Source organism: Pygoscelis adeliae, unplaced genomic scaffold (genome assembly GCF_000699105.1).
Source record: "Pygoscelis adeliae isolate BGI_AS28 unplaced genomic scaffold, ASM69910v1 Scaffold52, whole genome shotgun sequence".
In the NCBI taxonomy this organism is placed as follows: Eukaryota; Metazoa; Chordata; class Aves; order Sphenisciformes; family Spheniscidae; genus Pygoscelis; species Pygoscelis adeliae.
This window is the reverse complement of record NW_008824285.1, coordinates 335,475-350,670: the sequence shown is the minus strand read 5'-3', so window position 1 is coordinate 350,670 and position 15,196 is coordinate 335,475. Positions and strand designations below refer to the sequence as shown.

The 15,196-nt window shown below is 54.8% G+C and overlaps 2 protein-coding genes across 2 annotated transcripts in view; one reads left to right on the top strand and one right to left on the bottom strand.

The window, feature by feature from the left end:
• The window catches only part of EIF4EBP1 (eukaryotic translation initiation factor 4E binding protein 1), an 18,847-nt gene extending 11,856 nt beyond the window's left edge, over window positions 1-6,991 (top strand). The window contains exons 2-4 of the mRNA XM_009318621.1: window positions 4,790-4,886; window positions 5,011-5,181; window positions 6,583-6,991. Of these exons, the coding sequence (XP_009316896.1) occupies window positions 4,790-4,886; window positions 5,011-5,181; window positions 6,583-6,614 (300 nt within the window). The 3' untranslated portion in view covers window positions 6,615-6,991. The remainder of the gene's footprint in view (window positions 1-4,789; window positions 4,887-5,010; window positions 5,182-6,582) is intronic.
• Window positions 6,992-13,977: 6,986 nt separating this feature from the next.
• Window positions 13,978-15,196, bottom strand: part of LOC103912367 (nodal homolog) — a 5,189-nt gene continuing 3,970 nt past the window's right edge. The window contains exons 2-4 of the mRNA XM_009318620.1: window positions 14,690-15,021; window positions 14,229-14,636; window positions 13,978-14,130 (exon numbers count right to left, since the gene is read on the bottom strand). Coding sequence (XP_009316895.1) covers window positions 13,978-14,130; window positions 14,229-14,636; window positions 14,690-15,021 — 893 coding nt within the window. The remainder of the gene's footprint in view (window positions 14,131-14,228; window positions 14,637-14,689; window positions 15,022-15,196) is intronic.

Below are 15,196 nucleotides of genomic sequence, written 5' to 3'. Positions count from 1 at the left end.
GTTTGGGCAGCAGCAGCGTGGGCGTTTGCACTTCAGGGCTGCTGTGGCGCGGGGGGCTCCCCTCTTGTGGGGGAGACACGGGGGCCCCGGGTGCTGGCCGGGGTGGGTCCCCGCTCCCCGGGCCGGCGTCTGGCTTAGCAGGGCCGGGCTCTTCCCCGGGAGCTTGGCCGCTGCTGTGCCGTGGGGGAAAGCCGGGGGGACGGGGGGCTTCCACCCTCCCGAGAGCGCGCCGGGGCCGGAGCGGCGAGACAGCATCTGCGCGGGAGAACAAGGCTGCTGTTTGCGCTCCTGGGTGGCCTTGCGGGGAGCAAACCCGACCTCCAGTTTGGGTTACTTATTAATTCTAATCTCTAATATTTGCTGTTTCCTCTGGCAGTAAGTAACCCCGGGGCCTTTTTGTTGCTCGAACTTCTGAAAGCAGAGTGCTCCTCTGCCGCAGAGAGAGGGTGGGCTGGCTCCCTCTTTCTTTGCTGCAAGTCTCGTGCAGCCCTGATGGCTGCGCTGCGTGTGACTACCAGGAGTGGCATCTTCTAGGGGTTTGATCTTCAAATAAGAAGAGTGAACTGATCGTGGGAGTTAGCTGTGCTCGCTGCCCGCTCAGAGCGGGGGCAGCTAAGGGGGGCTGCAAGTACACAACCTGTAAGCTCAGCACGTGTCTTAGCTGCACCTCGTGTGTCTTCTGTCTCCGCGTACGACAGCAGGGACGTAATCTGCAAAGCTCCCTAAAGGGCTCGTCCGTCTGAAAGGTTTTGCGTCCACATCGCTTGCTTGAGCGTCTCTTTATGTTGAGTAGTTTGGCTTTTGAGACAAGTGGCTGCTGTTCCAGGTGATGACACCGGGCACCAGATCAGTTGTCTGTATTTCCAGCTACGGCAGCTGCCTGCGCTCCCACTGGTCAGTGGTGTGAGATAAATTTTTCTTCCATACCTTTAAGAATGGTTCCCCCATGCTGCTACATAAAAGATCGATGTGAGCAGCAGGAACGATGAAACTGTACGTGAAGTTCAGCCAAAAGAACAAGCTGGCCGGGAGGCGGTGGATGATGTTTTGTTCGTCCCTCAGACCTACTGGTCTCTGCACAACACAATATTTCAGGGGTTAAAATTCAGAGAGAAGGGGGAAGTCAGCATTGCTGACTCACTCGGTTTTTTTGTGTTTGTGCAGAAAAGCTTGGTTGGGGAACTGAAATTCTTGTGTTATTTTTGCCATATGTTCTCTTGTCTCTGAAAGCAGCAAATAACTGAAGTACTTAAATAGCACTTGCAGTAATTATGCCGTGGAAGACAGGAGAATGAGAATGACTTTCTCAGCTATATTCATGAGCTCGGAGTAACAGAACAGAAACAAACAGCTAACAGCGCTGTGCAGCGTAATGAGCCTTCCAGGATTATCATCGCTGTTTGTCTCTGGAGAGTTAATGAGTGTCTAGAGTGTGGAGGAGAAATGCAAATGGTGTTTATTGTTAGGGTGTGCGCACCTGGCAAAATCCACAGCGCTCTTGTGACTGCACGGTGCTTTAGCCTGTCCCCAGCCCGTTTGAGGACAGCTCGCGCTGCCGAGGCCCAGCTGCAGGCGCTGGCTGTTTGCCTTCAGGTGCTGGGTCCGGGTGCTAAAAGGAGGAATGATTTAAAACCCCCAAAGACTTGGGAGGGGTTGTTAGCTTTGGGTTGTTGGTCTGCCCTCGTGGCCACTATTCCAAAGAATTCCTTGTCCCGTACAGTCTGGAAGAGCTCTCATGAAAACGTTATCGATACATTTCACGGCAGACTTCCCCAGATGAATGCACTAAAGTGTCACTTTAAAGAGTGCTAGGGCCACGCCAGCTTGGACTCGGAGAGCCTCTCTGCTCCTGGGCCGGGCCCTCTTCATGTGTTTTCTGCTAACCCCCGTATCCACTGATTCGGGCAGAATACTTTGCATTACTCCTTTGCGTGTAAGCCCTGACTGCTGTAAAGATAAATAATCTTGTGTTTCAGGAGCACTTGTTTTAGGTCCTTTTGTTGAAAATGTTCAACATATGTAGCCCACTGAAGAAAGTCTGAGATTTCCTGCAAAACAGTAGGTTAAATCTGAAGAATCAGAAGAGAGAAGCAAATCAAGTTTGTCATGCAAAACCTCTGACTAATTTCAGAGAAGAATTGAGGGCTGTAATCTCTGAAGTCATCCCTTTGGCTGTAGGCAGCGCTGGGGCTGTGAGTGATGGAAAAAGGGCTCGGTGCTAGAGCTAGAAACCCGCAGCAGCAGTGCTGGGTGACCGAAGGCTTTTGAAAAGGTGGTACTCCACAGCTGCGGTATGCTGAGTTACGTGCATCTAACAGGCGAGTTTATTGACTTGGAAAGAGCAGGGGAACACTTGCTTTTCCTGTTGTCAGGCACTTGTAGATAAGCTTTTTCGTTAACACCTTTACTCTGGTCTGGCTTTGCTGCTTGCGGTGGAATACACAAGCTTTTCCTCCTAAGATTTTTCACTGTGCGCAACACTGAGATGAAGTTCTTGAGCAGGTTGCTTTTGAGTCTCCAGAAGTGTTGAAGTGACACCCTAAAATACAGTTTGGATAAAAGGGGCCCATCCCAGGAGGGCAGTCAGTCACGTCTTGTTATGCTCTAAAGCATTCTCCCTCTAATCCCGGTAGCAGGGGAGTGGCACAGCCCACCGTGGGACTGATGTGAGCAAGCAGAGCTTTGCCGTGGTTTCTGGGCCTTGGTTTGGTGCCAGCAATCAGAGGAAAGGACTTGGTTTTCCTTTTTCAGCTACCTTCACAGGTCTCTGAGCTCTGTGATCCCCTCTGGAAGGGATGGTGGAACGAAGAAATTCCCTGTCCTCTGCCAGCACAGGCAGTACCTGTTTTTCTTGCAGCAGTCAGCAGTGGTAAAAAAAAACCCCACAACAGTATGAAGAAGCACGGAGGAGCGTGTAAGAGGTGATGTGTGACCTTTAAGCGTAGTCTGTTCTCGGTATTCCCTTTGTGCCCGTCCTGGCTCCTCGCCCGCTTGCCGAGGGCACACGCACACGCTGTCTTTAAAGCCCACGTGCAGTAGTATCTGGGGAGTCCCAGCAGCTTGATCTGTCAGGAGCCGAGATGCACGGCGGGCTGCAGTGCTTGTGGCGCTTGCCGTGAGCAATGCAGGGTGGGCGGCGATCTGCTGGCGCTCCTGGTGCCTTTTGCAGAGGGAGCTGCCTCCGGCGCTGCCGGCTCGGCCACGGAGGCGTTGGCTCGTTGAGTGGGGATGGGATGGCTCTTAGAGCAGCGCCGCTCACGGAGCCTGTGCTCCATCAGGGAGCAGGAAAGGAACGAGGTGTTGTACTGGAAACTTCTTCAAACCTAGTGTTTCATCCTGATGAAAATACTCAAAGTGAGCCAAATTCTCATCCGGACTTTCCAAGTTGCAGAGTGAGGCACTCGGGTGGTGAAGCCGTGGTACAACCAGGGCTTTCAGGGAGCAGAGCAGTTCCCATGGGGTGTAGTCTTTCATACCAAATACTCTCCCTTACAACAGGATGAGAACTGCTGTTAACTCAGCTTTACATGTTGGAAGGAGCCCATTTATGGCCTCGGGCTCTGCCTGTTGACAGCCACGGCCGGGTGTCCTGCTCCGGCTGTCTGCAGGGCGCTTGCTTTCGTAAGCTCTGGGCATGTGACTGCCAGAGGAACGTGAACCAGGCATGGAAGCTCTTGTCCGCCTGAACTGTGCTCCTAATACTTGGTACATGAGCTGCAGTTCTAGGAAGCCCCGTCCTCGCCTCTGTGAACCTCCCAGGAATTTAACACTCGACTCGCAGACTAGCCGCCTGCCTTCTCAAATCCAGCTGACTGCGAGAGCACAGTTCTGACTTGGGTTTGATCTCCCCTTGGATCTAGTGAAGCAACTCAAATCCAAAGTCTTTTAGTGAAAAGGTTTCCAGCATTTTGGGAGCTCATTAGCAGAACTTTCTTGAAACGTGATATCCAGCTACATTATTTTATAGCCATGCTTCAAAATAAAGTGAGTTTAATGTTCCCGGACAGATGTTAATGGGAGCTTGTTTCCCTGCACGTGCGTATTTTTAGTTAAAGTTTTTCAGGGAGTGCACAAGAAGTTGCCTTTCCCTCTTGCTGGAGCAGGAACAGAGCAGCAAGGGCCTGATCCAGAGAGGAGGTTTGCAGGCCTCCTCCTGGGGGAAGAAAAAACTGATTTTCAGTACTTTCTGGGTTAAGGCTGCGGTCTGTTTGGAGGGATCCCTTTTCTGTGTGTGGTTTTTGAGCTTCTTCCAATGCAATTCCTTTAGAAGGAACGGGCTGTTCAGTCCAGTGGTATTCCTAGAAATCCGTGCCTGGAGCTGAGCGCTGCTCCTGTGGAGGATCGCTGGAACGCGCTGGAGCTGGCTCGTCCCACGTCGAGCAGGGAGAGGAGGATGTGGTCTGGTTAAGCAGGGAAACAGACGGACATTGACGGCTCCCTGTGCTCAAGCCTTTTGACAGGTCTGTGTAAGCGTGCTGGACAGCCAGCACCTGGTGCGCAAAAGCAAATGCCTGGGCAGGTGTTTCTGCTGGGCAATGTTCAGAGTGAGAGCAGGAGGCAGCGCCACGTCCTGTTACCTGATGTGTGCACCTGTGTCTGCCTACAGTTCTCAGCCCCGGACAGCTTAGAAAAGCCCGTTATGTTTATGAGCTGAAAGGAAATTCAGTTTACTGTTTCTTTGGGTTTTGCTGTGACCTTGAGTTAGACCCAGCCCCTTCTACCTATCGCATGCAGCATCGGTCTGGGCTTCAGAGTCTTGTTCTCTCTGTGCACAGGCCAGTAGCATTAGCTGTCACTTGGGGTACCTGACTCTTTCATACTTTTTTTTTTGGCAGATAGTGTTAATTGTATCTGGCTTTCTTGTAAGGTAGCACAGAATGAACAGAGTAAGTGCTAAATAAAAGGTATCATTTTAAATTACTCCCGTTTTACACATCTAGCTGTGAAGATGGCCTAGCTGTTTCATGCATTAAAATGCTAAAAACTGACAGTGTTGTTCTCTCCCTCCAGGTACCAGGATTATTTATGATCGTAAATTTTTGATGGAGTGCCGCGATTCTCCAGTTGCCAAAACACCACCTTCTGACCTTCCGGACATTCCAGGTGTTACAAGCCCAAACGTGGAGGAGTTGAAGATTGAGAACAACCATGTCCAAAACTGTGATGAGAAAGTGAGCGCAGGTGAGTGCGTGGAAAAAACAAGTGAAGTGCACTGCCGGTTTCTAGAAATACCAAAGTTTACACCTGGACCCGAGCCAGGAGATCCCTGTGTGCTGTGGTCAATACTCTAATAACTTCTTGCAAAATCAAAGTGTGCTTGATCTTATGGGGTAATTAGGTTCGCATGGTTATTAGGTTCTGCTGTGGTCCCCAGTAATGTGATGTTTTTCCAATTGGTTAAGTGTAATTTGTCATAATCACTTTATTCTCACTAATTTAGCATTTGGGAAACTGCTGCTGGATTCATAGTCCTGTGGTGAGAGAATGGGGGCAGCTGTTGCTGCCTCCCTCTGTCCTGGGCTGTTTTGCAGCTGCTTCCCATTTTTGACAGAAGATCAGATTACAATTCAGAGTAGGATTTGCTTGGGGTTTAATATCAGCCTGAGTTGTAAATGCCTTCTGCCTTTTTTTGACACCAAGGCTTCTGGTGTACAAGTGAGCTCAATTTACGTAGCGAGGCTGTAATACCTGATTTGTATATGTCAGTTATCCAGCATCCATTGCTGTCTTCACGGGGGTCGGCAGGAGCTTGCAGGTGTGCACAAGGTGGCAAGGTAGAGGTCAGTCCGCAGGAGAACAGAGGTCACCGGCCACTCTGTGCACTTCAACGCTAAAGGTCCTGTGGTAGCAAAATGAGCAAGTATTGCTCGTGAACAGCTTTTTCTAAAGCTATGTGCGATTAGTTCTTGAAGCAACCTGAAACTACCAAGTATGATTATCTTCTCTCTAAAAATAAAGATCTGAATGCCCATCAGTTGGCTTCCACGCTCACTCTAAGCAAAATCTTTCCAGAGTCAATATTGCTTAATGTTTTTTATTACACGCTGTTGTGACCTTTAGTGGCTCACTGGATTCTCTGGCAAAGTGAAATGCAGACTGCGTGCTGGATGCCGGCTTGGTTGTGACTCTTCCAGAGAAGCCCTGTCCTCAGGAATGGACCATCGCTGCTCGCGTTGGCGTCCTGTCAAGCGGCGTGAGCTGTGGTAACAGCTGTACAGGGAGTTGTGAAATGTGCATTTGTGTCTTTGGTAACAGAACTTTATACCAGTGATTGTCATCAACATTATTCTTTGCATTCCTTTTTACAAGGAAATCCAGGGGTAGAAATGAATTATTTAAAGGGCACCTTCTCTACTTCTGCCCTTGTCTGTCTGCGAGTAACATCCCCTCTGTGGACAGAGCTTACATTTTGCTCGTACAAGACGATTTTCATACCAAACCCGATGCCTGAATCCAGATTTTAAGTCGGAACTGCCACATCTCTGAAGCACAGCTGACAGCTGTTTCTTCAATAAAATATTTGGTATTTAATGTGAAACTTTGAGGACTCATTCATGGTGGTTTTTTTGTCCCTCTCAACAGGTGAGGAAGAGCAGTTTGACATGGACATCTAAAGCATGTGCCCTGAGAGTGCTTATCCAGTGAAGAACCAGGACCTTGTCTTGAGGATTCCCACCAGCCAGGCTTAAAAGTAGCCCATGCCTTGAGTGCCTTCCGGCTTCCTGGGAAAGGCAGTTTCTTCCCTTCCGAGAACAGAGTGTGTCCTGTGACAAGGACTGAGTCTCAGCCTCTCCGTGTGGGTGCGACGAGGCAAGCGCAGCCCCTGCTGATGATGGGCCTTGGAGTGCCGGAGGAGACACTCTCAATGATTGTTTTTGTTTCCAGTTTTATGCTTTTGTTAATCATTTTAATACTGTAAAAGTTACAGAAATGCAATGTAAGGGAGAAATAAAAATCATTGAATCTCCTGGTATGGAGGTTAATGCAATAAATATGGCTTCTGTCCTTGATTCATTCCAGCAAGAAACTACTGACTTGTTGCAGAAAAATCGATTGGGTGGCCCTGTGTATAGCCTTGAGGTAAACACCGCGCTTTTGGGTTTCCCCTGAAAGGCGAAGGCTGAGATGCCTTAAGCCCTCTTGGCAAAACATCTGTGTATGTCCCAGGTGCAACACCTGGTCGCCGCAGGAAGTTTTGGTGTGCCCGGGGTCTGCTTCCAGAAATAGTCAGCAAAAGCTGTCCCCTGCCTGTTTCCAGCTGGTTCTTTTGCCAGGTCGTGGCGCAGGTGTCTGAGCTCCTTCTCCTGCCGTCCCCGGGAGGGGCAGGGCTCAGTCGGGCTGCGTGTGGGAGCAGCTGAAATTAGTTCAAGAGGAGCCACCTGTAGCTGAGCGCTGCAGAGAGGGTCCCTGGCGCTGAGCTGCCTCCTCCTGCCCTGCCGGGGAACAACCTGAGCCTCCAGCTTCCCTGCTGCAATTCCGGCTTCCCAAAAGAGCGGATCTCTGCCAGCGTGCAAGTGAGTGCTTAACGATGTCTTCTGCTGGTTTTTTGATCCGTGCTGAAACTTTCGTGCTTCTTTATACTTGTTTCTCCTTTTCATAACTCGGTGGGCAGGGATTAAGACTTCACATCGACCTTTGGAAAAGAGGGGGTTTAACTGGTAGGTTAGAAATAAGTCTGACTGGTTTTGAGAGGGAAATTTTCATCTGAGAAAGTAATTTTACTGTGGGAGTGTTCAACTTGAGCCCCCAGAGGAAGCGCCTACGCTCCTCGCCCCGGCGCAGATTAACAGGTCTGTGTTGCAGAGCAGCCTCTCAACGCGCTGCCGCGTTACTGCTTTAGAGATGCTGCTGCCGGTGGCATCGTGTGGTGGTGGCGGTTGAGGGGTCTCAAAGAAGGAGAATGCATATGAGGACGCGGCCTGAACCTCAGACTTCCTAAAAGACAATGAGTGTCTTGTTCAAATCAGTCTTGGTAGATAGCATTTAAATATCTGCTAATTAAGCTAAACAGTGACATTATGATATGCAAGCCTTTAATAATGAGTAACAGAAGAAACAGAGACAAAGCAATTGCTGCAGATAAACTTGCATTTTTTTTAAGATAAGATTAAGTGTTTTTCTGAAACCTTAATGGGAACAGATTCAAATTTATTGCTCTCAGGTGTCACTTTATCAGTATTGCAACTCCATACCAGTTGCTGGGTTTTGTTATGGTGTGTGTTTAGAGAGGAGCTGCTGTGGCTGCTGGAATAAGCGCTGTGGCCTGCAGCTGCCGCTGACTTGTCTGTCTCGCTAAATTAATATTTTCCGATAGAAATGGCACTACTAGATTGTTGTGTTGCTGACGGCATTGTGCAGCAGTTCAGATCCACGTGTCCTCGGAGCCCTCCTGCTCTGGTCACCACACGTCACGGCAACCTCCGGCTTTGCTTTTGGGGGAGGCAGCAGAAGACTTGGTTCTAAGAAAGCTCACCCTCTTGATGTTAATTCGCCCAAAGCCGGTTACTTTAGGGTAGACTAAAAAAGCCACGACAGACTTGTGGGGTGTTTGCAATAATTAAGTCTACGCACTCAGCACTGAAGCTTGTTCCCCTGCTCTGTCCTAACCGAAATGTTTGTAATTATTGCTTGAGCGTGGGTTTACAATGGAAAGCGTTGTGTGGATGTAACCCCTGGCAAATAGGTTTCGTTGGAAAAGGAGCTCTATGCACGGGATGGGGTTTTACCCCTCTTACTCTCCTGAAATACTCTTCCACAACTGTAACACCCGCTTTGGCTACCTTTAAAGCAAACGGTAGGGCTTTCTGTGCAGCTTCCCGGGCCCTGCCGAGTGCTCGTCCTTCTGGCAGGCTGCCTGCGTGGCTCGGCCGTACCCAGCCGCGGCGCTGGGCTGGCACGGGGCGGCGGGCAGGGGCCGAGGGCTGCCGTTTGCAAAGCAGCCGTGCGATCTGGCACTCGCTCTGCGCCCGCTCCCCTTTGCCGGGCAGTTACCCGGGGGTGAGGTTTCGGTGGGGGACGTGGTGCCGGTGACCCCGGCTGACCCGGGCGGCAGCACTGTCCTGGGCCCCTCTCGGGGGGGGCCCCCACCGTGGTGCCATCCCGAGCTAAGGGCTGCACATCCAGGCGGTTCTCTGGGGAGAAACAAAGTGATTTCAGCCTTGCTGCTTTTTTTGCTGAGTTTCTGACCCGCAGTGGCCCAGATGTGGACGGGAGCCTCGTGGTCTTGGGGTTTTTATGTCGATACGAAAGTGACTGCATGGTTTTTTTTGGAGTGAGTGTCAGCTATTGCAAGCTATGCTTTTAAATTCTGTTCCCTCCCACCCCCATACTAGAGGGTAACAAGTGTTTAAGTGCTAAGTATTTTGTCCATGCCCGCAACAGCTTTGCATCGGTATCTGCGTGCTTATGTAGATCTGGGGGGAGCATCAAAGCACCAGGTGCCTCCGACAGCAATTCATAGCCGATAATTCGGAGAGCGGGAGAGCACCCTGCAAAGCACCCGGCCAGGTGCGAGAGGGCAGCCAGGAGGGTCAGGGCTCCTGCTGGCTTCCCGGTGAGGGGCCCTGGGGCCATGGGCACATCAGCGCAGTCGCTGGGGTCAGAGCGAGTCGCTACCAAAGCTGTGCACGCGTGACGCACTGACGTGGCACTCGTGTACGTCTGCTCTGGTGCAATTCATCCCAAGCCCGTGCCTTGAGCTCCTCCGTCCGTGGCATGGGACCACGCGGTCTCGGCATCCCCTGCTCCGGTCCTTTGCAGTTCGCCTCCCTCCCTTACACCCCCAGCCAGTGCCACATCCTTCAGACGGGTGGTTTTGGATCTGTCTCCTGCATGCATTCATGCTCCAAGCTTGCCTAAGCCGTGTAAGGAGCAGCTCAGTGTTTCCCAGCCAGATCCCCGCTTGGCCGGGGTTTGTTCCTCGCCCAGCGCTTGCACTAACAGGCTGAGGAGCTGCTTTTGCTGCAGGCTGAGCCCCCAGGCGAGCGCAGGCTGCTGCGTGGCTGCCCTTGCACGCACGGCAGGAGGGGAGGCAGCTGTGGGTGGCTGCCTCGCACAGCTGGGATGCTCCGGGGAGGTCCGAGGGACAAGTGTTGGCTTTGTCATTGCATTTTCTGTCCCTGCCCCTTTTTGTCTCAAGCAGGGCAGTGCAGTGTGCCCAGCATGCCTGCGTCCCGCTCCGTGTCCTGGTCAAGGGATGAACAATACTTGCCTGACCCAGCTAGTGCCTTAATCCGCCGTTTGTACAAATATTACCCTGGGCCTTTGATAAGCCGTTCGGTCTGTTTGCTCTCACTCACTCTGTCCTCATGCGTCCAAAGTAAACCGTGCCTACCTTCCCTCCCTGACCGCGTGCTGTTCCTCCCGAGGCGCGGGCAGCAGCTCACACACAGGCAGGTGGTGGTTGCGACTTGCTGCCATCGCTGGCAGCCCCTGCGTGTACAGCACAGTGCAGCGGACGCTGCTCTTGCTTGCATTCGGGAGGGAGTGCGCAGGCTGTGGGGTCCGGCCCCGCACACAGCGGAGGGAAGCTGGGAGGCAGGCAGGCTCCCAGGTCCCTGTCCTGATCCCGGCTGGACTGCGGCTGCCCCACGCTCCAGTGCTCCCCGAGCGGTCGCTGCTCGCATCCAAGTCTTGCAGCGTCAGTCGGCAGCGCTCCCGTTACAGCCAAGGGCGCTTTTCCTGCCAGAAAACCTTCCCTGCATCGGGAAGGCTCCATCCTTTCCATGCCAATGTGTAAGGATGCTAAAGCCAAGCCAGTCCTTTCAAGAGCAGGGACCCTGCCAGCTCCACGACACCTTTGGGAGGGCAACGAGAGGAGGCTCCACTGCCTCAGCACTCGCTGTAGGGTTTCTGCTCTGCAGTAAAACTCCCACTGAGAAACTGGTGCAAAAACCAGTCCCTTCTGCCCAGGTGAGGCTTACAGGAGCATCTCTGAGTGGGGAGGCAAGAGCAGGGTCTGGCGGTGGGTGCCAGCTGGACCATTCCCTGCCCGTGCAGCAGGAGTGGGGTGAAAGCCTCCGTGTCCTGTTCCTGCTGTCCCACCGCCCGTGCAGTGTCCCTGCCCCAGCAGCCTCTGGCCCCGGGATGCAGAAGGGTCATGCCTGTCGCTGGAAAGGTGCCGTCCGCAGGGCCTGGCGGTGCCTGCAGGAAGGCAGCCCGCAGCAAGGCTGGAGCTGTCCCCCCGCTTTATTGTCCTGCGTGTCTGGGGTCCTTCTGTCACACAGCTGATGTGTATTGGGGCAGGAGAAGGGCCAGGCAGCAGAGCTCTCTCTGCTCAGAGATTAGGTCTCCGCTCACAGCCCAAGCCTTGCAAAGCCGGGCTCCCCAGCAGATGCCTTGCCTAAGCACGGCGGTGCAGCTTTATTGTAGCCGTCCGCGCTTTGATGTTTTCCTTACAGCCCTGGAATCTCAGACTTTATTTTTCCACCCGGCTCTTCCCAGGGAACGGCTGTCTGCCTCCCCCTGCCCCACGACAACTTTTGAACCCGCTGCTCTATTTCAAACGGGCTTGATGGCGGGGCAGAGATCGCAAAGATACAGCTTCCAGCAAGGCTGATGGACACGGGGGGCTGGGGAGGGCAAGGGGGTGTCTGCTGGTGTGACAACAGTTTTTGAGAGGGAGTAGCAAACCTGTGGAGGAAGAGGCCAAAACATTTAATTTCATTTCATCAAGAGCCCGGATCGCCAGATTTCTGTGCGCATCTGCCTCCTGCCAGGGGTTAGCCCCACACCTCCCTCGCCCACCCTTGACAGCTCCTGCAAATGACCCTCTAATGACGGGATGGTCCCAGTGTGAAGCTGTCGGAATATGTAAGCGGCCCAGGGGAGGGTCTGCCCGGGGGAGGGTCGGCGAGGGGGGGGGGAACCAGACACGCTTTGTTTATCTGCAGGCTGGGATGTGGATTGGGGATAATCAGGCTGGGCCAGGGATGTGGAGTCGGTGCTGCTGCTGCCAGGAGGGGAGGGATGGGGATGGCCCCGTCCCGCACAGCCACCCGGGCCACCCGCTGCCAGCCCTAATGCCTGCGGTCCCGCTCATCCCCTCCGCCGCATGTAGCCGGGGGCCGGCGGTGGGTCCCCACGTGTAAGCTGTGTCCCCGCCAAGGCTGTGGGAGGAGGCAGCTGTGAGCCTCGGGGAGCCCAGACCCGCGGCCGGGGCTGCAATGGGGTGAGCCCGGCCAAACCCGGGGACTGACCCTCGCTGCCCCAGGAGGAGCGCCCCCCCCAGGACTGGCACAAAGGGGGGCACGGTCATCCCCGGGGGAACTCGAGACCCTGGGCCATCGTCTGGGGCTGGAGCTCTCCTGCTCCGGCTCCCAGCCCCATCACCCCTTTGGGTGGGTGACCCAAGGGAGAGCTGCCTGCACCGGCTGCTGCACATGGCTTAAAAGCCATTGCTATTAGAGAACATGGCCCTTCCCCTTATCTCCAAGGGGTAAATAAAGGTGGAAAATCCCCTTAGCATTCAATTCAACGCCTGCAGGTGCTTCCCGGCTTGCTCTTCAGCAACGCCCCTGTCACGGAGGGAACACCTTCTTCATTATCTCACGCCAACTTTCCTGTTCACGGAGCTGTTGAGCATCTTTTGCACCATTCGAGGGGACCCCCTTGCTCTAGCAAGTTACGGCAGCAGCCCACTTGCTCTGGGTGTTACCGCCCGGTATTGCTGGTTTTGCCGGGCAGTAACAGAGCAGGCTGCAGCCAGAGACGATCCCGGGGCAGGGAGAGCCTCTGGGTGCAGCAGATGCACAGAGAGCTGGAGGGAATTGCACCCTGAAAGACCATTCGACAGCAAAAACGGGCTGTGGAAATCAGCAGAATCTACCAGGCATTTTTAATATACATAATTTATTGATGAGTTATACAACCACGACCCTTTCACTACTGCCCCATCCAGCAAGTGGTGGAAAAGTTTTGAGCAAAGCCGTCATTTTACAGAGGAAAGCAGCACATGAGCCGAGATGGTCAGGGCAGGGAGGAGGGCTGGGGGGGGGCTCAGACCCACCGAGACCGACCTCGGGGCTGCCTTATTTCCAGGGACACCTCACTTGCCCGTGCAAACCCTCTCTGGTGAACGGATGATGCTTTGGAGAGGGATGCTGGAGCCCCAGGTCTTTTGCATCATTCCCTGCGTAGTCCTGGGCGAGGAGTGTATATGATGGAGGTCGCTGCCTCCCTGCCTGCTGCCAGCCAGCTCCTCCCGGGGCCATCCCCCCCGGGGCCATGCTCAGCCCCGCGGCTCAGGGCAGGAGCAGGCTGACATGAACCCCTGCCTGCTGCTGCCCACGTGGCGCTGCCGGATGGGGGCTCTGGACACTGGGCTAACACATTAACTTGGCTTAATTGTAATAGAAATCTGATAGAGTTTTAATAGAAATATAATAGAAGTCTTAAGAGAAATGCCTAAATCCTGGGGGAGATTGAAAATCCTGACGGTGCAGACGCTCAGTGTGGGCGGACGCTGGTCCTGCAGTGTCCCGCCGAGAGCCCGTAGCTACCAGTGATACCTATCGCGGGCAAAAGGAGCGTCACCGTGGGCAGCGTGTCATGGCAGGGAGCGATGCTGCCGTGGCTCCAGCCCTGCGCCCTGGCTCCTGCCTCTGTGGAGCAGCACCAGCCCTCAGCTGCCCCGGCACACACCGGCCACCAGCACTGTGGCTCCTGGCTAAATGCAGCCGTCAGGCACCCACCGCCTCGGTGCTGCAGCGAGGTGTCTGATGGCCCTCCCCGTGCGTAGCCTGGATCCGTCCATGCACTGCGGCCATGCAGTGCCGCAGAGCCACTAACTCCCAGGTACCCCACTCCTTCTGCCCTGGCACAGCCAGAGCTTCGCCAACCCATGGGCACGCAGGATTCGGAGGTGGAGGGGGCTCAGTGGTGCCCTGGTCTGCGCGTTGGTCATGGGTTGGGCGGCCAGTCCTCAGGGCCACTTTCTGGGCAGAGATGTGCCCCTTCCCGGCAGGGGATGAGCTGGTCTCAGTTGCAGCCACACTCCTCGATGATCATGTCCTCGTGGTGGCGGACGACGATTTCACCCTTCTCATAGTAGAGCATGGAGAGGGGACTCATCCTGACCGGGGAGCAGGCGGGGCAGGGCACCTGGTTGGGCTTGTAGAGCTGCAGCAAACTCTGTGGGGAGACACGGGAAGGGCAAAGAATTGTCCCCTGCTGCGGGCTGGTGGGGCTAGGGGTGCGTGGGGGGAGCGGAGGTAGCAACCCCCTCTTACCTGTATGTAGGCGTGGTTGGTGGGCTTGAAGGTCTCATCCACGGGTGACGGACACTGCCCTTCGCACCGGTAGGCGTTGTACTTTTTGGGGTAGACAATCCAGCTGCCCCAGCCGGTCTGCTCGAAATCCACCATCATGTCCACCCTCCTGCACAAGGACCTGCCCTCCTCCCCTGGGACGGCAGCAGCAGCATCGCTCACTTTGATCCTTTGCTTCTCCTTCCTGTTCCTGCGATGCCGGCGGGTCCCCGTGCCCTGGGAGCTGCTGTCACGCATGACGTGCTTGGAGGTCTCCGCTGTCCTGATGAGGCTGTGGTCTCCCGGAGACTTGTCCCTGGAGAAGACGAGCAGCAGGACTCCATCCGTCACGTCCTGGGGCAGGGCTGGCTGCCCGTGTGGCCAGCGTTGCTCGAGGTGGGCAAGCGCGTTGAGGCGGTGGCTGGGGTGGCCGACCCACTCGCCTCCCACGACTCCCTTCCCGTGGGACCGTGGTGCGCGGGGGCCATGGCTTGGTGGAGCCAGGACCGGAGCAGTCTGGTGACCTCAAAGACTTTCCAGGAGGCCTGGGTGGAAGAGGGGCTGCCAGCCACGGTGCCCAGGAAGAGCTGGTGGGCACAGGTCCCACTGCCCCGGCACCTCCGCCGCCGGCTGTGATAGATGTCCAGGGAGACATTGCGGGCTGGGGAGAAGCCGGGCAGGCGGACACGGAGCTCGGCCAGGTTCACCTCCTGGCTGCTGGAGAGGGAGGACATGTCGAAGGAAAGCGCCCAGCGGGAGCCGTTCTGCAGGGAGCCTGAAACCCAAGGGGCACGGTGAGAGGACCGCCGGCTTTGCCAGGGAGTGCCAGCGCCGGAGGGGACGGTGCCCTCATGTGCTGCCGGGGCACGGTCCCTGTCGCGGGAGCCCGAGGGTTGGGGGAAAGCAGCCAGATCCACCCCCAGCCCCAACAGCCAGCGAGAGCACCGGAC